Source organism: Rhinolophus ferrumequinum, chromosome 3, assembly GCF_004115265.2.
Source record: "Rhinolophus ferrumequinum isolate MPI-CBG mRhiFer1 chromosome 3, mRhiFer1_v1.p, whole genome shotgun sequence".
Classification (NCBI taxonomy): Eukaryota; Metazoa; Chordata; class Mammalia; order Chiroptera; family Rhinolophidae; genus Rhinolophus; species Rhinolophus ferrumequinum.
Window position 1 is genome coordinate 14566249 of NC_046286.1, and position 24633 is coordinate 14590881.

Sequence of the window (24633 nt, forward strand, 5' to 3'; positions counted from 1 at the left end):
GGAGATTTTAAAGGCTGCTTAGAATTTCAAGGGACTGAGATAGGGAGGGGCGGGGATACTAAGGGCGGAGGAAATGATGTAAAGCAAGGCAGGAAGGTGGGAAAATGGAGGGTAGCACAGAAAACGGAAAAGAGTCCAGTCGGACTGGACTGTAGAGTTCATGAGACAAGACTGGAAAGGTAAGTTGGGACAAGATTGTTATTCCAGCAAACGTTTGTTGAGCACCTGATAAGAGATCGAGAAATGTGCACATACCTGAAAAAAAGCATGACACGAAGTCACAGAATAGGTAGGCAGTCATGAACGAGGAAATGCTGAGGAACCAGAAAGCTGGACAAGACAAGGAATCAGGAATCCAGATAAGCCATCTGGGCAGAAGATACAACACACAAACAAAAGTGGATCTTGCTTTTAAGGCAACCTTCTGTCAAAACCAGGAGGCCTCTTATATTCCCTCCTGGGGCAGGAACCAATCCCAGGGCACGGTCAGGCCAGGCCTACAATGGGGAGCAGGTAAGTGGATACATCTGACTGTAGAGGGAGAGAGGGCAAAGATAAGGGTAGGTCCTGGCAGGATACGGGATGAGGCTAAAGACTGTGGCTTTGATCCTACATGAATAGGGATTGTGTTAGGTCTGGAGTAGCCATGCCTCTCGGAGCTGACTTAGACTGAGGAGCATTTTGGTAATCTGGCTCAAGTTCTGGGTCTCAGGGCATTGGGTGGTGTGAGTCAGGATGGGCTCGGGGCTGCTGGACCACACCAGCGTGCTAAGCCTTTGGAGGGGAATTATGTTTGAAAACCTGTGTCCCAAGCTTATCATGTTTTGAGTGACAGTGCCTTGGGGGTAGCTGCTGCCTGGAGCCGACCCTCCTTTCCCTGGGCTTCTCTGGATCAGTGCTTGGCTCAGTTACAGGGATAGTCTGAGATTGGGTTGGTACCAGATTTAGAGGAGTACTTCTATTCCTACTTTAAGAAGTGGAGAATTGAAGCTCCATCTGAAAATACAGTGTGTGCATTCAGAGGGCGGTGGAATGTGGTCTCTATGGTGATTATTTGTTCCTTTTTCCCATTGCAACAGGCCTGTTTTTTATAGAAGAGTTTGGTTGGGCCTGGAGCTGGGTGGGTGGAGTTAATCGGAAATTTTAGGATTCTGATTTTCAACTCCTGTCGTTTCTAGCTTGCACCCAGTCTTTTTCACTTTCCTTCTTCTCTGGCTCTGCTACTTCCAATAGTACCAGTCAGAAGGAAGGCTTTTCTCCAGATGGAGATGTTTGCTATTTGCTCTGTACTTTTGCTAGTTTTCACTTACAGGACTCTTATCCAATGAGAGAGCCTGAGGACCATACGATGTGATGTGCTTAAGATCACTCAGAACATCGGTGGTAAAGACAAGATGAGAATTCCAGGGCTGAGTCAAGCATGGCAGATGAGGGGCAGCCCCCACACTCCCCCTTTCCACATCCCATCCCCATCTCCATCCCCAGGGCTGTCATTGAACATTGATCAGAACCCTTTTCATCCTTGCTCTCCAGGTAGGCGTGGCCAATCTGATAGAATTCCGGGTGAAAAATGACGCTGAATCCAGCGTTATGGAGGAGACTGGCAGCTGAGCCCTACAGGTCGGGGGCCAGGTCCCAGGCCTCCATGTACTGGTCTGGAACCTTGAGGAAATCACTTTCACTTCTCTGAGCCTCAGTTTGTCATCCATAATGTTGGGTCAGTGACATTGTCTACCTCACAGGGCTGTGGTGAGGAGGATGTCATGCCATAATGTTAGTGCTTCAATAGAGTAAGGATCCTTTGCAGACGGGAGCCATTGCACCTCAGTCCTTTGGTTAGCCACTCCTACCTCTTCGGAAGACTTCTAACACCTCGGGAGACGGTGACGATTAAATCACAAGAGTCCTGTGGTTGGAGCAAAGCAAAGACATGTCTGTTAAGCAATAGCCAGTGCTGGTTCCCAGCCCATCATCAAGCAGCCTCGAGTCAGAGCATTCGTAAACAATGGCTTTAGGCTTGCTACCAAGCTTGAAAGAAACGCTCCTCAGATTTTTCCACTGAAGTACCCCAAAGGGCAGAGGCAACTCCAGGGCTCCTTCGCTGCTCCTGCTCTCCCAATCTGCTGACATAGCCCCCAAACAACCCCACCTCCTGCACAGGGAGCGTTTGCAAACCTTAACATTTTATCTTAAAATTCATGTGAATCTTACCCATGATAGACCAGTTTTTGTTTCAATATAAAAAACAGTGTTTTAAACTTACTAATATCAGTTAAATGTCCCTCTTTCAAAACGCTCCCCCCATTTGTCCCTTTCCTGTATTTCAGGGCCTCCTATCACCTAGGCTTTGGTGTTCTCATATATAACATCTCAACCAGTTCATAAATTTCTGCTTTTAGTATAGTCTGAGTTACCACTAGCGCAAGCCCCAGGAAAATAGCAGGCTGTCCCCTCTGCATTCGAGCTTTTTTGAAAGATTTACTTAGGAACAATTTATCATGTAGTTGCAATTTTTAAAAAATAATCTTAATTGGCCACATATGGTATCAAATAAGAGCTGGTCTTCTAGCCTCGGCATCGCTCCGCAGCGCCGCCGCCCCCCCCCGTGCGCATGCGCACTACATTCTGCCAGGATGTCAGAAAATTAATCCACTCTAGGCAGATACCGTCACAGGACAGCCTCCCCCAGATTTCAGATATGATTACCGATACCGAAGCTGTTATTTTTAGGAGGGATAGACGGTTGCTTTTAAACTCTTTCCTTCTTTTTCCTAGTTCTTCCTCTCTTAATTGTGGCTCCATGTTTTGGTAGCCATAAGCCATTAGTGGTTTTTAATTTCTCTGAAACTGAAATAAGGTCTGAAAGGGTGGATTTGTCCCTTTTTTCCTCCTTTTTTCCTTTTTTTTTTTTTTTTTCCCTCTGGCTAATCGGAGGAACGCAACCACATCTGAAGCCACTTGGCTCATTATGAATTTCATGGAAACTGATTCTCTGAAAGTGTTTCCATATGTGTGTTCCCAATATATCCCATCCTCTCTAAATGGGAGCACAGACGTGTGCATGGGCTGGAAATGGCTTCAGGATGTGACAGAGCAGTCATATGACCGCCACGGCACCGTGGGTGGCCCCTTCTGAAAGACACGGTGTCCTGGGTGATGGCCTCCTTCCTGCAGCGGATCCGGTTTCAAAGACTATCCACCCTTCCTAGCCTTTAAAAAGTCCTTAATCAAGGCCTAGCAAGAAGACCTCTCTCATTTTTCCTCCTCTTCTCCCCCTCCCCAACCCTTTGGTTCCTTCCTTCTCTCTTACTCTCCCTCCCTACGTGCACACACATTCGGCACATCTCCCGCCTGCCTCCTCTCCCTTCACAAAGAGGAAATACGTTATTCCAACAATATCCTCAAAATTTGGGTGGGTTTAAGGAATGGTTGAAGTTTCTGAAAATTGCCAGGTTGTTGGGTTCCCCCCCCCCCGCCCCCCTTTCCTTCAGCCTCGCATACTTTCCTTGCCTTAGGATCAGCTGGTCTTTCAGAATTTGTGAGCATGCAGTGGAAAAGTACAATTCATTACAACACAGAAAATAAATATTTATACTGGATAGTTGAGGGACTTTTCCTCTCTTTTGCAGAACTATGGAGTTTGCTAGTCTGACCTTTCATTATCTTAAAAAGTTAATTTCACATTCTTATTTTCCCGGTTTCTTCTTCATCAGTATGACCCATTACATTTCTCCCATAGAGGGTATATTTTTCCAATTATTATCTAATGAAATTAAAAGTAAAACTAATTTTGTGATAGATACCCGATCATTTTAGTATAAGGAGACAAGTTTAGGGAAATTAAGAAAGTTGATATAAAACACCTTAAAACATCAATATAGAAAATGCAAAGTAGTATGCTGCATATAGTCTAAAATTGATTTTGGACAGTGTTGACATAGCATTTCCGCTTCTGTCATGTTGCCTACTTTGAGATTATACTAGTAATTTCTTTTGTTTAGCACATTTTCTTTAAGCACTCATCGTTTCTCAGCACCATGCTATGTACTATCGGATCAAAATGAAGGATACAAGGTTCTTACTCTTAATTTGCTTTCCTTTTAGTTGGAAAATGAAAACACATATCTAAAACCAATGCTAATTCCTTAAAATGCATGAAGAGGTGAAGTTTACATCATAAATGCTGAAGAAAAGATAAAGATGTGTATACCTGGGAAGTCCTTGTGTAGCGGTGAGCTTTAAAGACAGTGCTTGCTTACCTTGGTCTGGCAGAGAGCTGAGACGGGCCCACGAGTTTAGGGAGATCATGAACAAAGCTCCAGTGAGCGTCCTGAGTACATGTCCTGCCACGAAGAGGAGGGTTAGTACCGAGTAGTGGGACGTGACCTTGGTAACGTAGAACACAGGACTCTGAATATGCCAATAGTCTCCTCATTTTTCCCTCCTTTATTGCAGAGTTACTCAGTCATGCCTTGTGAAAGGCGGCTGACCTGTGCTGGCAGGGAGTGACACCCTCTGGTTTTAAGGCTCTGCCACGCATGTGGCATGAAAAGGTAGTATGTAAGTGGTAGTTTTCCCCCTTCCATGTGTGTTTTCATAGAATGCAGGGCTCAGGGAACTCAAGGCAGATCCTCCATGTTTTCTCGCCATCGTGCTCTGTCAAAGCAGCAGAGGTTGAGTAGGACTCTTAGACCTGGGCTAGAACCATTTTGAATCTCACGATGTCCCTCAGATCCGCCGTGTCTCCAGGCTTCCATTTCTTCGTCGGCAGAGGTCATCTGTGATTCTTGATGACTCTGATATCCTGGCTCTCTATAGAGTCAAGAAATTCAGACAGGATCGGAGCTTTACTCTCCGTTACCTTTACTACCCACTGCAAATACATGACAGGACCTTAGTGGCAGCCATTACGCTGGGATCCTCAGGAAAGCAAGTGTGCTAACGGACCTTCCTGGAGGCCGTGCATTTCTGGCCTGGCCCTCTTCCTCCTTCATTTCTTCTTCCCATGGCTCCCCACAGACACTGGCTCTAAGGATCCTAGGCACAACAGCAGTGGCAAAACAGAGGCATATGTTCACCGATGGCAACTGCCATTTGCAGGACTCTGCCCAAAACATGAGGTCAAGTGCTGTGTGATGCTTGGGAAGAGCTTTGAACACTCTTCAAAGAGAGTTTTACAAAGTTCTATAGGTATGGAATGGTATTTGAAGTACGTTTTAGGTTTGGTGCCTGTTGCTCACATTGCTTAATGCTTATTGTACCTTTTTCAATGTGTCAGAAATATACCAGCTAGTATACTGAGTTCCTGATCCCTAGACTCACTTACTTATTCATTTATTTATCCCTCCATGCGTACACCTACATTTAAAAACAAAATTTAAGCTCTTATAATGTAGAAGGTTCTGAGGGATGGGAGAGGAAAATAAATCATGACCTCTACCATCCAAAGCTTACTTTACAGTTGGAGAGAACAGGCAAAGAAACAGCTAATAATTCAGTAATGACTAAGAGCCCAAAAGAGTGATATGGAAAATAAATGCCATTGGAACAGGCGTGAAATAACGCAATTATATAATACAGCAGTTGGGGAGGGGCAGCCAAAATGTTGTAGAAGGGGAAGAAGTTTCTTGCGTGAAAGCGGCTTTGCAGAGATGTCGTGTATTTTATGTTCCCACAGAAAGAATGCCATGAGGGGGTTAACAAAGTACCTAGGTTTTATTTGAGATTTGTCGAAGCCATAACTCCTACCATTTAAAAGGCCCCGACGAAGCTTTGAAGTTCACACCTCATTGCGGAGAAGTATGATGGCTTTTCATTATGTATGTTTAGACCCTGGCATTAAAGAAGTAGGACAGAGGGCTGTGAATATGCCAGTGTCTGTCCTACCTGGATCCAAGGCCCCTTTTTCCTTTTCTCTGTCCCGACCTGCCTCCTCAGCTGGGATGTGTAACTTCCCCTGCTTACAGGGGGACGATACACAGGTACAGTAAAGGAGAAAATGTGTCTTAAAATGCCAGGTAGGTAAAGGCCTGGAAATGTTAAGTATTATTGTTAGTGAGCCCTGAAGCGGAGATAGACGAGGATTAGACAGGTCTCTGCCCTCAACAGTTTACTCAGTCTTGAGTCAGGAGTTAAGCATGACCCCAGCTAGCTCGCCAGCATTAGAAGGCAGTGTGTGAAAGATGCTGAGTCGGGGAGCGCAGGCCACGAGAATCGAAGATCAGAAGTTCTCTTTTATTCTCCCTTATCTTGGTTTCACTTCTTTCCACCACACTTTCTTGCTCTGAAGACCCAAGAAACCTGGTTGGGTAAAGAGAGGCTATTTCCTTTTCCCTCAAGGCCCTTGGGAGGAGGGGCAAGATTTTTTTTTTTTTTTTTTTTCCGCTTTTAACATTGCTTTTATTTTTATTTGTGCTCCCTGGGCATTTTGCTCATATATTCTTCCCCATGTATATTAGGTTGTGAAAAGCTTTTGCTGCTGCTGCTGCTGCTGCTTTAATGCGCAAGGTGTTTGCATCTGTGTTTATAACAGCGACGATCATTTGCAAGCTAACAGTGGCGAAGGGTGCAGATAGCAGTTCTGGAATGAAATACATCTGTAGGAAACCGGCAGGTCCTAAGGGAGTCAAACTCTTGACCTTGGTCTCATTCACATTATGGCACGAGCAAATGAACTAATTGCTCACTATTTAGTAGGTTATATCAACAACAAGTCCTCAAAGAGTTGTTAACAGTATCCCAAAGACAGTAACTCACAGGGGGAGAACACGCAGGCACCAGAAGAGCCTCCTTAGATCATTTCAGGCAGCTTTATTTAGACAAATAGACTTTTAAGGCAGAAAATTTACATGTCTGTATTGTGTCAACTAAATTTCTTTAGGGTCACTAAGATTGCAAAGAGGTCAGAAGTCAAAGAGGTCTGTCTAGTTTGTGGCTTTTGTAGAGTAAATGGCTCCTCTTCTCTGGACCTCAGCTTCTCTATTGGGCAATGGGTTAGACTAGGATTATCTGAACAGTAAACTAGCAGAGGAAGGTAAATGAGTGCCTTAGGGGATCTGGAGGCATAGTCTAAAGCCTCACAATGCAAAATCTTGTCGAAGTCATTTTTCGTTTGTCTAAAAATTCACCCAAGTGTTGCATCTACTCCACACCATATTCATGTTTGCTGTGTACCCCTGTACCTCTGACTCCAACTTGAGTAAAACCAGCCCATTGGGAAGATGCACCATGTTTATCTTGAGTTTCAAGTAACTCCTGGAAAGTCTGGCTTTATTTCATCAGGAGGTTGTACCCAGGAGTTTTAAACTGTCTCTGGGGAGCTCTGAGGCTACAAGCACATCTCTGGGTCAGTTACTGAGCTTTGGCTTAACATTTCCAAAGTTAGATGTGGTAATAGGACTTTTAGAACTCTCCAGGCATTCATCTCGACCATTTTAATAAGTAGATATGACATTTTCTTTACTTTAGTTGATATCCTATCTAGGGTTTTTTTGTTTGTTTGTTTTGTTTTATTTTGTTTTGTTTGTAGTTGTAATGTGTCTAGGGACACAGGAATGAAAAATTTAGGATACAGTGTCAACATAACCCAAGAAGGCAATCTAAAAAAAAACCTGAGTTCATGTACAAAATAGAGATTAGAAGTATAGATACAACCCTATTCAATGAAAGAAAATTTAATTATATCATTTGCTTCTGCAACAATTATTATAAACAAATTGAAGATGAGGAAGGAGTTTGTTTATGTTCTTTCCTTCTCCCCATCCTAGATTATTATGTAGGGGATCTCATGAGATGCTATAGCAAGTTGTTAATATTCTTCCTACAGAACACATTACAGTATGTTTCAGAAACATTTCTTGGTAACACAAAATGACTACGCAAATTCCATACAATTCTATTTTCTGTAAGTTATCAAAATTGCTGTATAATCCCTTTAAAGTCTGCGTTAGCTCTCTTTGCCCAGAAGGAGTTACCCCTCAAGACATTACAGTCTCAAATGACTAGAAACGATTGGTCAAAATTCTGTACACCTAGCAGAAGTTTGTTGCATTGTTTTCTGTAAGCCACAAGCAGCACTCATTAATTGAAAAATGAATGTCAATTTGCATTAGCTGGTATCGATAAGCCAAAAAGACACAGTGATCCTGGCATGTGATGAATTAAAAAAAAAAAAAATCAGCAAAATGTATCAGGTAAAATAGAGAAGGTGACGGGGAGTGGAGGGATAAATCCAAAACCATATTGGAGTTTACTGGCAGAGCCCCACGGAAAGGGATTTAATGAGGCTTCTGTATCAAAATAAGGGAACCCACATGGAATTTTAATTATGACTACAGTATACTTGAAGTACAAATACCCACAAGAAGCATTCTTTACACTGACGAGCCTGTGTGATGTCTATGCTTCTGTGGGGTGGGGTGGGGGCGGGAAACATTGATGTTTTAAGTGTGACTTCTTTTGAAATTGCTCACATTATTCTGGTTTCTTTCACACCATCTGAGCACTGAACCTAATGTGTACAGAAGTGGTCTGCCTATAACTCTTAGCTCTGCCAATTCAAGTTCACCTCTGCAATGAAATGGCTGGCCGAGGAACAGCTGTGGCCTTCGTAGCACGCCTGTAGCGTGTGAGGCAGTGCACGACCATGGGGCGGGAGAGAAGTTAAACCTCGTCCGCTCCCATCTGCGATTCTGTCATAATCGCTACTGCTACAGTTTTAAACTGGAGCTTGTCAGAATTTCGTCTTTGGGAGGGGTTAGGTAGAGGCCAGTTGAGGATGGAAGAATTTACAAAAAGCAGAAAGCAACTGCCCAGACTGTTAGTTTTGGTTTGTCATCTTGAAAGTGTTTGCTTCTGGTATTATTACGAAAGCTGCTCACTAGCTTTTTACCCTCTGCTTATGGGCCTGTGGATTCCGGGAAAGTACTAATGAGGGGTGGGAACTTCTCTGCCTCCCTCTCCCCTAAGGCTGTTGCTTCTCCTTCTGTCTTGGAATTCATGGTGATAGAACATTAGAGCTGGAAGGGAACTTAGAGCTCATCCCCCTCATTTTACAGATGATGACACTGCCACCTCTGACTTCTGCCTCTGGCCTTCCACTCTCAGTAAGAAGAGCCAGGCAGGTGAGACTTTTAACAATTGCTGGGCTCGGCTGGGTGGGACTGTCTGATTGCTGCTGTCCGATTTGTGAGAAAAACTTTTGTTAACTCTATGTTGCTTTTAAATAGTCACGTTTTATTACAAATGCACGCCTGGCACTTACCCCGAGCATTTTATGAAGATCACAAGCAGTGTGCATTTTCACGAAAGTTAACCACTCTCAATCAGCACCTTTAAAGAAAAGTATTAGGATTATTCCTTTAATAAATTTTGTCGTTCCCCAAGAAGGAGTGCTAACTAAAAATGGGGCTGAGGAAGCACCTACTCACCAAGGCCTTCAAGAATTACTAAGTGCTTTCCCGTGTAGACAAAAGCTATAGGAAAAGCAAATATATGAGATCCAAAGAATTGGCAGATTTTTACATACGATCAAAATATTAAGAACACTGGTATTTTAGAAGGACTTGTTGCCATTCTGTCAATTTTAGAAAGTCATAACCCAATCTTTGAACACAAATTTCCACATGAAGTGGTTTGTAACTGTGGTTTTGTAAACTAAACACCAGAAATAATCTAGTAAGGAAGCATACTCTTAGCTTTAGAAGCTAAAGGACTTTACATTGTAGGGTAAAACCATCTTTGCCTCCAGGTTAACGGATTCAAATGGGCCTGAAGCTAATTCTGTAGGATGTGGTACAGGGGCCCAGTAAATGGATGGTGAGGTACCCTCCTTGTATCTACCCTATGCAGCCGGCCTTTCACAAAAGCTGTTGTCAGTACCTGCCCCAAATCAGGTCCTGTGTCTCCCATAGAGGCTTGAAATGCAGTCATTTCCGGGTACTAAGCCTCCCCCCACCCCCACTTTTAAAGCCTACTTATTTAGTTTATGACCCTCGGGAGAATTTCTAAGGGCTACACTCTCCCTATGTGCCCCCAGAAAAGTAATATAGTTCCAGAATACATGGAAATCTGGTTTGCTTTTAATCTGGTTTGATTTTTTTTTTTTTTGAAATCTGTTTCTAAGATGAAGAATGAAACAAGATTTTAAATTAAGAGTTGCAAAGAAGTGATAGGAACGTATTAGTGTAGCTTTTTGACGTTCCTTCATTGATGAAGGAGGGCTCTGTCAAGAGTACCAACAACAAAACTGACCATCCTGGAATTTTCTTTATTTGGGTTGAGAAAAGGAAGCTTGTCCGACTTAGTAAAAATGTCAAATATCTGAGGTGCAACAAGAAACAGAAAGAGAGAAAAAAAAAATCAATGAGGATTCAGTCAAAGTCTGGTGAGTGAATCTATCTATGATCAGAGTGTTGGGTTGGTTTACACATATGACCTAGCACACATTTGGGTTTTTAAAGCCCTTTGGGATTCTCTGGGGGGTGAAGGACTTAAGGATAAATGCCGCATTAGACTGTAAAGTGAAAAAAATAAAATTAAAACTAAAAATAAAAAGACTGTGTAGTGACCGGTGCCTTTGAAGATCTGTTTGTAGCTTGCTGTTCCTTTTTGGGAAGCTAAAGTTTTCTTTTTTTCTTGTAAAAAATTCTATCATTATTTTAATTGATATTTACAGATTTTTTCCCCCCATCTTCTGTTGTAATTTTTAGGTGCTTCAGAACTGGGCCCTTTTTCAGACCCCAGGCAGTTCCCAAGCATTTCATCCCTCACTGAGAGCCGCTTCTCCAACCCACGAATGCACTATCCAGCCACCTTTACTTACACCCCGCCAGTCACCTCAGGCATGTCCCTCGGTATGTCCGCCACCACTCACTACCACACCTACCTGCCACCACCCTACCCCGGCTCTTCCCAAAGCCAGAGCGGACCCTTCCAGACCAGCAGCACTCCATATCTCTACTATGGCACTTCGTCAGGATCCTATCAGTTCCCCATGGTGCCGGGGGGAGACCGGTCTCCTTCCAGAATGCTTCCGCCATGCACCACCACCTCGAATGGCAGCACGCTATTAAATCCAAATTTGCCTAACCAGAATGATGGTGTGGACGCTGATGGAAGCCACAGCAGTTCCCCAACTGTTTTGAATTCTAGTGGCAGAATGGATGAATCTGTTTGGCGACCATATTGAAATTCCTCAGCAGTGGCCCAGCGGTATGTGGGAGCCACGTCCCCAGTGTATCAATATATACATATATAGAGAGAGTGCATATATATGTATATCGATTAGCTATCTACAAAGTGCCTCCTTTTTTAGAAGATTTTTCATTCACTCAGTTACGATCTTGCAACCGTAACGGGGGTAGATACCGAGAAGCAAAAGGCCCAAGAGAGACGATCAAAATCAGGTTTCAGATTGTTTTTCTATTTTTCTTTAAATAGAAAAAAAAAATACTTTTACAAACAGGAAAAAGGTATTTTTGTTGCTGTTGTTGTTTGGTTTGTTATAAATAACTTGTTCATATGCCAACTCAGAGAGGTGGACTCCAGGTTCAGGAGGAAGAGCAAAGCCGCTTCCTCTGTGCTTTGAAACCACACATCCTCACGGTTGCAGCTGTGTATGGACCCGTGCACTCTGCAGACCAGCTTACAAAGCCAGTCGAGGTGCACGTAAAGGGAAAAGAGGTAGAATGGATGCTTCCATTACAGTAGAACTGTTCCAAACTTTGCTTTCAGACTTGCTGCAAGTACTCATTTGAACTGTTTGGTTCAGTTTTTTTTTTTTTGTTTTTTTCCTACTTTGATAAAGTGACTTCAAAAATACTGATCAGGATAGGTTATTTTATTTTACTTTTTTATACTCCCCACCCTCTTCCCCATTTAACCAAAAAAGAAATACCATCCCGAAACCTCCCCCCTTCTCCTTTTATGCAAAACTGAAAATGGCAATATCTTATTATAGCCATAATGATATAGATAGTGTTTGTGTTTGGCTGTGTGTTATTTGTTTTCTTTTTTTTTAAATTATGAATATGTGTAAAATCTGAGGTAACTTGCTAAGTGAATGGTCATATAACTTTAAAGATATATTTATAATTATTTAATGACATTTGGACCCTTGAAACATTTCTTAGTGTATTGATGTGTTGACTTCGGTCTCTAAAAGTGCTCTTTATTAAATAACAAATTCTTCCGTGGGCTAGAGCCATACCTGAAATATTGCTAAGCAATTTCAGTTCATCCAGGCACAATGTGATTTTTAAGAATACTTCCATCTCCAAATATTTTAGATGTAGCTCGTTTTTGTGATGTATGAAGGAAATGTTATGTTGAGTTCTTCCAGATCTTTGATTGCCTCTAACACAGCTTTGCCTTTTAAAGCAATAATTAGGGATTAAAAAAAACAAACGAAACGAAACAAACAAAAAAAACACAACAACTCTTTATCACTTATGCTGCCCTCTGTCAGCATGTAATGCTGGAGTGATGTGGTTTCCTCATTTCTTTCAAATAACAATGACTGTTGTCATATTAAAAAGACAAGCACAAGGGACTCATTGAACTGCAGGAAAATGTTCTGTGGTTTTCATCGCTAAAGCAGAACTCTAAATCGCCAGGCTTCCAAGTCAACTTGAAGCCACACGTGGCTGAAGGAGCCATCGTGCTACACATAGTACAGAGAAGCAAAATTGCACCAGAGATCCTTAACCAACCTGCCTGACCTTACAGTAGGTCGGGGAACCCAAATCTGCCTTCCTCAAGGCCCCCTGCCAGCAGCTCTCCACAGAATTTGCATTTAAAGGAGCAGAATTGAGTCACTATCTTCTGGGAGCAGGGTCACCTGAAGTAGCAGGCGAGTTCCAGCAGATAGCTGAAGTGAGAGAGCACAGCCCGTGGGGTCCCACATACAACCTTAGACATTCACATCTCCCACTGTGGAGGGCAAGGGGGAAGGTAAGGCCATGTGGAGTTTGGTGTCTACTACTGTGTATGAACTTGAGCTGACGCCTTCTGTAGGATGCACTTTGAATACTCCTGGCAGCCCACATGGCAGATTCTCAAGTGTGAATCCCTAATCCAAGCCAGGACCCTTTAATGACACCACCAGGCAGATCCCTGCCCTCCTCCCCCACAGGTCAGGGCCCCCCACCCTACTTCTTAGCAGAACTTTATGTAGAAATTTGCCTCCCAGCCCCCAGAGGCTTCTTGCTCTCTCCAGCCATTCTCAAGCCCACCTTTCTAGGCCACCAAACAACGCAGGACAGCTTGCAGGGCAGTTGGACCTGTGCTTCTTTTGCCTGGGAGTCCCCCTTGGAATTAATTCATCCTGACTTCTAATCAAAATTGAGGGGAAACCAAACCAAAACAAAACACTTTGCCTTCTAAAGGTTGTATACCAAGTATGCTTAGATAAATAAGCCACTTTTCTATGACTTAAGTAAGATGGAAGTAGTAATTGCTACTATTTATTGTTTGTGTGTGGTAGCTTGAAGCATGCCACTGTCCATTTATTTGTAAGTGTAAAATGTGTGTGTTTGTTTCAGCAGCACTTAAAAAAGCCAGTGTCTGGTTACACATTTCAATTTTAATTAATTGACATAAAAATGTTACCGCCAGTGCCAGCTGTACCCTATTTAATTAAAAAAGGTACTATATTTGTACGTTATTTTCTAATGTTAAAAGGGCTTTTTTAAGTTTACAGTACACATACTAAGTGACTTTAGGGATGCTTTTGTGTTGAAATGTTATTATAGTGGCTGCAGGCAGCAACCCAGAAACACTTAAAAAATTTTTTTCTTGGGAAAAATTCAAGCACGTGTTTCTTCCACCCTCACTCTAACCACTCCAATGGGGTAATTCACATTTTGGGATCAAATTCTGCCCTTTTTTGGCCTAAGGGTTAAAATTTTCTTTTATTTTTTTTTTTTTTTTTTTCTTTACTGCACCCTTACTTTGCACTGGGTCATGTGTATGATTTGTGATTTCAAGACCAAAGCAAAGCCTTACTACTACTACTATGGAACCACGGATTAGCCAACACTCTATTTCCTTCAGGTTAAAAGAGCATGGCTCTTATGTAGCATAAACCTTGCTGGAGTTTACAGCGTGACCAACTTGGCCACTTTTTTTTTTTTATCTGTTTCAGTTGTCTCACAAATTTTAACCTATGTCAGAGTTCCAGAACAGGTACCACAGCTTTGGTTTTTAAATTAGTGGCATGACATCCAGCCTGAAACCGAGAGACTCAACAGATTAGCTGTTGTTTGTTCTTTAGACTGTCTTACCCCACCAAGACATTTTAAAAATGAGCAGAGAAATCCACACCCTTAGGGACAACCGTTGCAAATTCAGAGGGGAGGAGATGTGTGTGCTAGCTAAGAGCTCCCTCCATTCCCAGGAATGGGACTGACTCAGACTCTAGGTTAATACATGGAAACACAAAGCATTATTAGCAAAAACAATAATTATATCTATGATATCCAAAAGAACAATAATAAATAAAATAAAAGATGAGTCTTCCAAACCTTGAATTTGTGTTCTTAAAAGGATAATGCATTTAAAAAATATTTTCTATGTGAGAATTTTTTAGATGTTTGTTTACTTCATGTTTACAAATAACTGTTTGCTTTTTACTGCAGTACTTTGAAATATATCAGCCAAAAACCATAACTTACAGTAATTTCTTAGGTATTCTGAATAAAATTCCATTTTTTTTTTTGGATATGCTTTACCATTCTTAGGTTTCTGTGGAACAAAAAATATTTGTAGCATTTTGTGTAAATACAAGCTTTTCATTTTTATTTTTTTCCAATCGCTATCGCCCAAGATTTGCTTTCCATGCACATATTGTACAAATTCTGCTTTGTGCCACAGATCATGATTGTGGATGAGTTTACTCTGAACTTCAAAGGGACTATTTGTATTGTATGTTGCAACTGTAAATTGAAATATTTGGCATTTTTCTCATGATTGTAATATTAATTTGAAGTTTGAATTTAATTTTCAATAAAATGGCTTTTTTGGTTTTGTTATGTGTGTACATTGGGTCTTTTCTCATCCGCGGTTTCTTCTCCAGTCTGACACCTACTTCTGCCTACACTTGGGCACTTAATAGTCATAGGAGTTACTTACCAGGGCTGAGTGAGAGCAGAGATCCTATATTCCTGATGAGAGGAAAAAAATCTTGGTAAGCGTTGGGTTCTTGTTTTTTCCTACTCCCAGAGAGGGGTGGGTGAAGAATCGAGCAGTGAACTCACTTCCTTATCAGCCTGTGTCTGAAGGAAGGAGTGCTCACCCCATCCGTGGGTAAAGCCCGGTATTCCAACCATGGGACCAGTCAGGGCATAAAGACAGCAGCCATGATGGTTCCGTTATTCTGATGTCTGGGCATATGGACAAGGGCCGGCAAGTGAACCCCTGGCTGTTAGAGACCTCAGGCAGCCCAGCCACAGTGGGTCGTCTCTTTTCCGTCCCACACCTCTTTTGGGTTCTTAAAAAGAAAGTCAGCCAAAGCCCAAGGATGAGTAAAAACAGATTTTGGCCTGGAGAGCTCTAGCCTCAGAAAAATTCTACTAGTGAGCATAACTGTAGTTTGCAGATTTTTTTTTTTTTCTGGGCCATTGTTTGTTTTTGGTAAGTCCCTCCCCTGTGACGAGGTTGAGGGCCTGGGTAGAGTGGTGGCTTTCTTAATGTCCTGTAGTCCTTAGCTTACCACAGTTCTAAAAGAGGGACCAGGAAACGGTGGTGCAGAGAGCAGCTCAGTAACTGGCCAGTGGCCCACGTGGCACGAGGGTCAAACGCCGCCTTTCTTCTTACCCCTTTGGCATGTTTTCTGAGAAATCATGGAAACAGCTAATTTCTAAGACTCAAGAGACATCCTAAAAACACTTGGGTGAATTTAGGACAGGGAACGTGTTTGCAACTCTTTGAGGATGTATATTCATTTATCCTTTTCAATTAAACATCTGTGTGACTTTAAAAGGCATTGCCTGGGAGGTGGAGGTGGGCACAGTGGCATTGTTTCCCTCTCCAGCAGCATGGTTTAGGGCAAATCACTCGGCTCCTCCGGGTCTTAGTTTCTTGGTTTATGGAAAGGCACTGGGCTAGATCTTGGCACTATTGACATTTCAGGCTAGATAATTCTTTGGTGTGTATGTCGGGAGTGCTGTGCTGTGCGTGGTAGGATGTTTAGCAGCATTCCTGGCTTCTAGATGCCAGTAGCACCGCCCCAATCCTGATAATGAAAAAGGTTTCCAGACTTTGCCAAATGTCCCTTGGGAAGAAAACTCACTAACTCCCCCACCCCCCACCTCCCCCGCATTGAAAACCACTGGACTAGAGGGTGTCTCTAAACGTTGAGGCCAGACTTTATTGACAGACCTGGTGTGCAGAAACATTACTCATTAAAACCTTATAGCCAGGCGGAAGACTGAGGGGCTTGCCAGTGATGGATGCACATCAGTCCTTCCCATCCTTTCACCTGCTGGCACCCTGAGGTTTGGCTGTGTCGTGAGCGAGCCAGGCTCCTGGCTTTCCCGTCTGTGTTTCTCTCCTCTTCCCCACGTCACGGCTGTGCAGCCAGTGAGCAGCACAGCTGTGGGCTTTTTCGGCCTGGACTGCTTGGCCATATTCATCACGGCTGCTTCTGTTACGTCCTAGAAACAACAGACGGAAGAAGAAAGCCATTTCTTCAGTGTTTTTGACCCCTTGTGCCCCCTGCCCCCCAAATATTTAATCATCAGACATTTCTTTGAGAGTGGGTGTTTCCTGTTAACTCAATCCCAGCCGAGACTGGCCCAATAAACACCTCAGCTTTCTGTCGCAGAGTTTATTTGGCTGGGAAATGGGTATTGCCATGTAAACAGGAAGCCCCCTGAAGTTATTATCTACAGATGCGGTTGAAGAGCCACATGTTTATATTTATGGGATTTGAAAACAGTGAAAAGGCAAAGGAGGAGGTAGGGGAAGCCCTCTTTCACAGTCAGTGAGAGCAGGGCCTACAGAGTGTCACGCGTTTATGTTTCATTCCCTCTGGCAGTGGGTGATTCACAGTAATGACACAGCCAAGAGCCATGGCAGAAACAGAGGGACTGGTGACTGAGTTAAGCAAATGGCCCCACCTAGATTATCAGCTAAACCGTAGGCAATCCAGTCCACTGGCCTCTCTGGCCCAGTTATTTGAAAATCATTTTAGAGCTCAGTCCTAGGAAATCATGGTTTGGGGGCATGTAAAAAGGTAAGAGGCTTATTTATGATACGACTGTCACAGTCCCTAAGTGTTTCTGGAGACCACTGACTGCCACAGTTTTAGTGAGCACCGGCCCGCTCACCTGTGAGATCCCAGGCAAACTCGTGCATTTGCTCAGCCCCTAAGGGGCCGGGAAGGATGCCTTCCGTGAGAGCTGCCCAGGTATTGATGCAGAGAGTGTGCAGGTGGTGAGAGAGCTGGCCTTCACACGAGGGCTAGGTACACCTGGTTACTTCACTTTGTTTTCTCCTCGCCTCTGCTCTTCCTTCATCGGCTCTGTCCTCCGGCCGGAGAAGGTGCTTAAGGAAGGCCAGGTAGGAACCCATACCGGATCTCTGATGCTTTGTATTTAAATTATGAGCTCTGAGCAAAGGCGAGGAGGGATTCTCTCCTCCTTGCCACCACTCCTGAGCACTCGGTGACTTCCCAGGGGTTTCCCAGCAGTAGCTATCAACCAGGCCCTGGCAGTGAAGTATTAAAAGAGGTTATGAATCAGTATTTAGCAAAGAAAAGGATCCACTGCAGATGCAAAGGGTAATATATCCTAAGAGGTTGTGTGTGTGTGTGTGTGTGTGTGTGTGTGTGTGTGTATGTGTGTGCGCACGTGCAGCTGAAGGCAGGGAGGAGAGTGGAAGGATGGAAAGAGGTTCCTGAGTAGCCATTCAGCGGTGGGTGAAACTCACTGGGCACACACACGTGCTTCTGGACACAGCACTTATTTGCCTCAGGTGTTTGTTGTCATTCCTACAAATTCTGCAAAAAGAAAAAAAAAGCACCATCTCCATCCCACAAGTGAAGAAGCAATTATTCTTCTTCAAATAGGTTATTTAGAGAGGACAAGGAATACTTGCCGCTCCCTGAGATGTCAGGAACACAGTGAAGCTGATAGTTAAGAAGGGGTTATTATTAATTTTTGTAAAGCTTTTATTCAAAAGCTTTTTGTGACTTAACCGGCCCTGCTGTTCAGACATGTTCAACCAGTTGGAAAGCAGAAGGATCAAGTTTCTGGAAACCCACTTAACTTTTACTAAAACTTCTTTTAATTTGTTCTCTTATTATCTTGTTGCAATAATGTCTGGCCACTTAGTGGGGTTTTCTGGAAAACCTGCTTCGTGTTTTAGCTTTGCACATGTAGCTCACTTTCTGATTGCGTTCTTTTCATCCCAGGCCATTCTGTCCCACTCCATAGCCAACAGAAAGGGAAGAATCCGCTCCCCCCCCCCCCCCCCCCCCCGTCATTCTTATAAAGAAATCAAGACAATAGAGAAAAACGCTAAAAAAAAAAAAAAAAAAAAAGCAGAAGTTTTTCCCCACAAGCCTCTCAAGAAATAGTCTTGTCTCTGCAATATTGAGACAGAACACAAAACTGCAGCAAGGTTTCACATAGCCCTGTACACCTTAGAACTTAGGACATTTCTCCTGGAGAACCAGAATACTAGAATTAGCCCAGGTGTGGAAAATGGATGTAAGACATAGAAGGCTTAGGGAATTGAAAGATACAGGGTATAGTGGCAGAGCTTTCGAGTTTTTTCGTTTGTTTGGGCTTTTTTTGAGAGATGGAGGAACCAGCAACTCTCAAAACACAGTTTGGTGATGGAATGATGAAACTGAGCAAATTTATTATTTAAATACAGCAAAAAGCAAACAACAAAACCACGTGACACGCATAATGGGGTGGGAATTAATATGATGATCTCAACCTCCTTTGATATCCTTTCCTTTTTAAATTAGGTCATTTATTTTTTAACAACTCCATCCATCTCTGACCGTGCAACAATTCTGACCAGTTTCACTTTCTGTTTCTCTGTGAGTTTCTCTTTATTCTTCTGACCCCAAAATGAGAGGCGCTTTCTGTGGCATCTTTACATATTCCAGGAATGCATTAGCCTGATTCTGTCTTCTCTGTCACTTAATAATATTTACATCTTGAAAATCACAGTGACCTTTCTCCTTTTTAGCGGTGTATTTAAAAAGTCTTTTTGGTGTGGATTTGGGGACATAAAAAAAAATCTGACTCCTTACCGAGATCTTCTTATGAGTGGTTTCACAGATGAGAAATGCAGAGAATATAGTTCTCAACCACAACTTCTGGAACACACACGGTGAATTCAGGTTGTGTAGGGAAAGACTGATGGACCAAGTTTCATTCCTTGTGGGCATGAGAGGGAGGGAAGGATGCAAAAAGGAAGCAAGTGTGAAAGTCTAGCAAGGAGTTAAGTGGTTAATAGGAACTAAGATTTTTTATTGGCTAATAAAACCTCTCAGGAGTTTTTCATATTATATGGTTCCTTCAGGCTCCTCGCCCAATGCTTAAAAAAAGAAAAAGCCGAAAACAACAACAAAAGCTGGAGCCTAAATACCGATGCAGTCCCAGTCTTGTTTACTTTTTCATTTCCGCAGTTGTAAAATTAAAAAAAAAAAAATTCCTCTGGTAGTTCAACTTTATCACACTGCAGGAGCGGGCCAGTGTTTGAACAACTGCCGTGATCCCAGTGAAAGGAAAAAGTACGCCCTGTCTCTCTGTTTTCAGAAAAAGGAGACCACAATGCAAATGATGGATGCATCAGGAAATTTTAAAATGAAAGCCGTGCGGGGAGAAGGGAGAGCAGACATTGAGCTGAAACACATCTCTGGAATCCTGAATGCAAATGATCTCTGTCCTTTTATTGCCAGTGGTGCTGTTCTCCCAACAGAGCAGGATGTTCTTGTTTTTAATAATAGCCAGACCAGATGCTAAATTCTCCTCGGCAACATGCTGTAGAAGTGAGAAGGCAAACAGCTGATTCCTGTTAAGATGAACACCAGGAGAATAACCCAGAAAGTATGAGAATTCTCTGGAGGGTTTTGCTTTGTAAACCCCCGTTTGGCAGAAAGATCACAGAATCTGAACTGAAAACACAGTGTGTTCTCCTGCACCCGTTCCTCATCCGAGCGGCTTGCTGGGGGCCTCTGAGCCTCCTGCCTTCCCCATCCAGCCCTCTTCTAAGTTATCCAGAGGGCTGGCTCACAGGTTCCCCAAGAGGGAAAGTCGGAAGCCCCGAGCCCTTTGGCTTTCAATGACTGTAGAAAAATACTCATCAATAGGAGGAATTTTTTTACTTGCTCCTTGCCATAGAAAATAGTGAAATCTTGAACATGAGCCAATAATTTTAAAATGGCATCTTTGTTCCATCTTTTTCACTCCCTTCTTCCCCCTGTCAGAGTCCATCAAATCTCTCAGTTATTATTTTGTTTTAGAATATACCACACATGCAAGGTCCTACTTTCTTCTTTTCTAGGGAGCTGCCAGGGCTGCTGTGGGGCCCTGTGGGGCCAGGCTGACCAAAGCAAACCGTGACCAGTGTTGCAGGTTCATGCCACCCGACAACCTCAGAATGCCGCCCAGAAGTCGCTTCCCAGAGAGCAGGGGTGCCCTGTGGGAGGGGTCCACACAGCTCTCTGACAGTCTCTCTCTGGGGCTTTGCTCCTAAGGGCTGCAGGAGAATGAGTGAGAGAGAAGGAAAGAATATCAGGAGGCTCATAGAGAGGCTCATACCAGTAATCCGGTTCCAAAAGTCCTCAGTTACCTTTTGTGGGGACAGAGCCTCAGAAAGCAGTTTCCAGGCTCTCGGCCTCACGTGGAAAGGTGCTGGCTCAGGTAGTAAATGGCCATCACCTGTGATTGGATGGCCATCAGCTGTGGCTAGTTGGCTGTCAGCTGTAACCAGTGAGCCACTGGCCACTAATAAAACTGTCATGGCTACGCTAGCAGCAAATGGGGGCTAGCAAGCAGATGGTGGCTGAACTAGCAAGAGCAGATTGCAGTTAGCAGGGCGGATTGCTGCTAGAAGCACCTTGACTGTGAGCCACTGTTGTTCCAGCACGGTACCCTGAGAGGCCCAGAGAGAGTGGCAGTTATATTAACGGCCGATGGCTCACTGGTTACAGCTGACGGCCAACTAGCCACAGCTGATGGCCATTTGATCACAGTTGATGGCCATCTACTACCCGAGCCAGCACCTTTCCACATGAGGGCGAGAGCCTGGAAACTGCACTGCTGTCTCTGTCCCCACACCTTTCCTCTTCACATCACCCTCCTGAGCCCTCAGACTTCCTCCCCCTCCCCTGCAATGCTCAAAGGGCATCCTAGCTACCCGTTTCTCATGATTTTCTTCCTTCATCGCCATCCTTGAAGTTCGCTTGACCCTGATCTCACCAGTGTGAACATCCTGCGGAGAAAGGAATGGGCACCAAAGATGATTTTCTTCCTTCCTTCCCTTAAGATGGCCCTGACGTCCATTGTTGTAATTTCCTTTTGGGGAAAAGTCATATTTGGTACTGGTCGCATGATCCAATAATAATAACAACACTTAATAATATTTAACTTTTCTTGCACACTCGGCTATGTGCCTGGCACTTGGCTTTATATCTCACATGCCTTATCTCCATCTTTCCAACAACCTATGAAAAAGTTAGTACTGTTTTTATCCCCATTTTACTGATGAGGAAACTGCAGTTCAGACTTGCCCAAGATTACACAGCTATTAAAGTCGTGTGATTCCAAAGGCTATGTTCCTAAGCTAAAACATTAGACACAGTCTCCTTTATCATCTATATAATGGAAGTTATGAGAAGTAAATGAGTTACTGAGATATGAACATGACTGGCAAGTGTCCAGCACATAACAAATATAAAATGGATGATACTTATTACTCATAATAATTAAGATGATTATTGTAAAAGAGCATAAATACAATTTTCAATTTGAGTCACAATGGAGCTGGAGCCCCAAATAGAAGGGTTTTTTTTTAAAAAAAAAAAACAAACAAACTGCTATTTTAACATTTTAAAAAGTACTGCTCTTTGAAAGTCATGTTTTCCTCTATATTTTATCAACATTTTTCTACTGAACATGAAGACTAAGTTTGGCAATCAGCTTACCATGGGCTCCTTCCCTAAAGGAACTCAGAGACATCACATCACATAAACCATAAACATAAAACACATTCACACATTCGGAACAGAAATGTGACCCAACCCTGACTTCAATCCCCAATCTGTGTTCTCTTTCAAGGTTTTCCACTTAGGTGTGTTGAGTTTTGGGTCGATGTTGCTACTGGAAAAAGTGGTATTGAACTTACCTGGCCTCATCTAACAAGAGAAAGACCCACGCCGAGACTTTTCTGTTAACTTCAACTCTTACCTTTCCAGGAGTGGCTCTGGGGTCCTTCTTGCCATCGGACAGAGAGGCAGCACCCAGATCCCCCATTTCTGAGCTGACATCACTAAGAGGCAGGGCTACACAGTGGAGGGAGCTGGTCTGGGGACCCTGAGGCCTGAGCAAACCTGGTGTGTGCAAGGCTTTTTGCACTTGTGCATGGGTCTGGCGGAACCCGGGAATGGGACATCAGCAATCCCTATCCTGAATCACTTAAATCTCTGTAACCAAACAGGCAGGGTTCTCGCCGAGTATTGTAAAGCACTTTAGAGACGTTTCCTTAAACCTACTATTATATATAGAATCAATATCCCATTTTACTGAAACCCCAGAGAACAGAAATGGTCTCTGTGTCTCTCTTTCACCCTCTCTGCCTTCTTTTCTTTCTTCTTTCTGCAAATATTTACTGAACACCTGCTATAGGCAGGACAATATGCTGGAAGCCTTGCCACCATTAAAAAGCATATTGGAAAGCGTCTCTGTTCAACTTAATCCATCCCAATAAGAGATGTTTGTCATGCCATTCTTTAAGCAAATTCATGAATGCTTCAGACTACCAAAACCAGATGGATAAGTTAGCAATCAGTTTCTAGAGAGAATTTTGATACTTTTGATTTCAACTTGTAGCCAATTTCATTTCCCATTTCTCGTTTTCTAAAATACTCAAGTATTTGTAAGGTAGTTGTCTATATTTAGTCATACAAGGCTTTCATTTCACCACAATATTTGGGACAGTTGGTGTTTAAGAAGTAGGCAGTTTTCATATAGTCATAGTGGGGAAAGCGGCTCTTCCATTTTCTCTTCCCTGTTGTAACAGCTGTGCAGCCAACTCTGCCTTAAGGGGTTGAATGGTGTATTGAAAGGGGGAAGCAGAAAGTAGCCAAAAGATCTGGGTTCTAGATCCTTAACCCCTGCTAACTAAATACGTGACCTTGAACAAGCCACTTACCCTCTCTTGACCTTCTCCTTAAGTGTGGACAAGAATATATTACCTTCCAGGTGGTATGTTAAGAGTCCATGCAGTGACTCTTAAGGATAGATTTGGAGTAGCTTTTAGAATGGAGAAATTATAGGGAGTTTTAAGATGTGCAGCTGGAGTCTGCCTAGCATTAGGGGAGAGAATGAGGCCCATTATTTCTCACAGAATTGGCAAAAATGACCATTTTGTAGAGGAGGAGGAAATGCAATCCCAGAAAGGTCAGATCACTTATGCAGGACTGCCCTGTAGACAGAAGAGGGGAAGCCAAGGGTTGGACATCTATTTCCAGGCAGTCCCCGTACTCATTCATTTGGAAGACATGTTTCCTTCCTTTATAAGAGAAGCGTCTTCTGCCTCATTTTTTCATTAAGCACTTACACTTATTTACTTTTTTCGTTTTTATGAACCTATTACCATTTGTTAAAAACCTAAGCAAACTGATCCTGTTAAAAATTGCTTATATTCATGAAAACTAATTTCTAATATATTGATTCCATATCATGCTCCAGCCAACTTTATTGAAAAAGGCTTGTTCTAGTCCTTCAGAAAAAAACATCAAGTTATATACCTGGCCTGACTTAGTGAGTGAACAGTTCAGTCTAAGAGCATCAAGGCCATTCCTTGCTGGACAAAGATGACCTATCTGTTGGCAACACACTTCAAGGTGATTGTCCTTTAGTGGACAAGAGACTCCCTTGTCCTCAATGCTAAGGATAGAGAACATGGCTTTGTCATGCCCAAAGGCCATTCTATTTGCCATTTCATGCTTTGGTTATAGAAATGAGGCCACACTCGTGACTTCATTAACATGATACCCTAGCTACCTAAACAAGTGACAACATGACAGCTAATCTTGAAAAATGATAGACTTTTTATCTCAGCTTTACCTTTATCTGTTTACTATCTCTTTAATTTAAAAGATGCAAGAGAAAAATGATGCAAATGTACCAATGATGGAACACCCAAGTATTGGCGGGGGGGTCGTGTTAGAGGACAAAACGTGCAATGTGGTTAATGACGTGACCCCTGTTCAATGAAAGGCACAACCTTATTGGACCCGGTGATTATAAGACACAAGTGCTGAGCCATTTATAGGGCAGAAGAGGTAGAGGGCTGAGAGGAGGAAGGATTTGTAGCTTCACCCTCTGCTGTGCTTCAGAGAGTAGTGGTTGTTGCTTTGTTTCACAATCCCCCACTCTCATTTGATCCTAA

The 24633-nt window shown here is 43.0% G+C and overlaps 1 protein-coding gene across 8 annotated transcripts in view; it reads left to right on the forward strand.

Moving 5' to 3' along the window:
• Nucleotides 1–24633, forward strand: part of RUNX2 (RUNX family transcription factor 2) — a 325498-nt gene that overhangs the window by 197735 nt on the left and 103130 nt on the right. For 2 of the 8 annotated variants that reach the window (XM_033100703.1, XM_033100725.1), the window contains 2 exons: nucleotides 9057–9122; nucleotides 10710–15024. The exons of 5 other annotated variants lie outside the window; for them this stretch is intronic. In XM_033100703.1, coding sequence (XP_032956594.1) covers nucleotides 9057–9122; nucleotides 10710–11188 — 545 coding nt within the window. In that variant the 3' untranslated portion in view covers nucleotides 11189–15024. Of the gene's footprint in view, nucleotides 1–9056; nucleotides 9123–10709; nucleotides 15025–24633 lie in introns of those variants that run through there. One more of the 8 variants, XM_033100708.1, reaches the window with a different exon arrangement.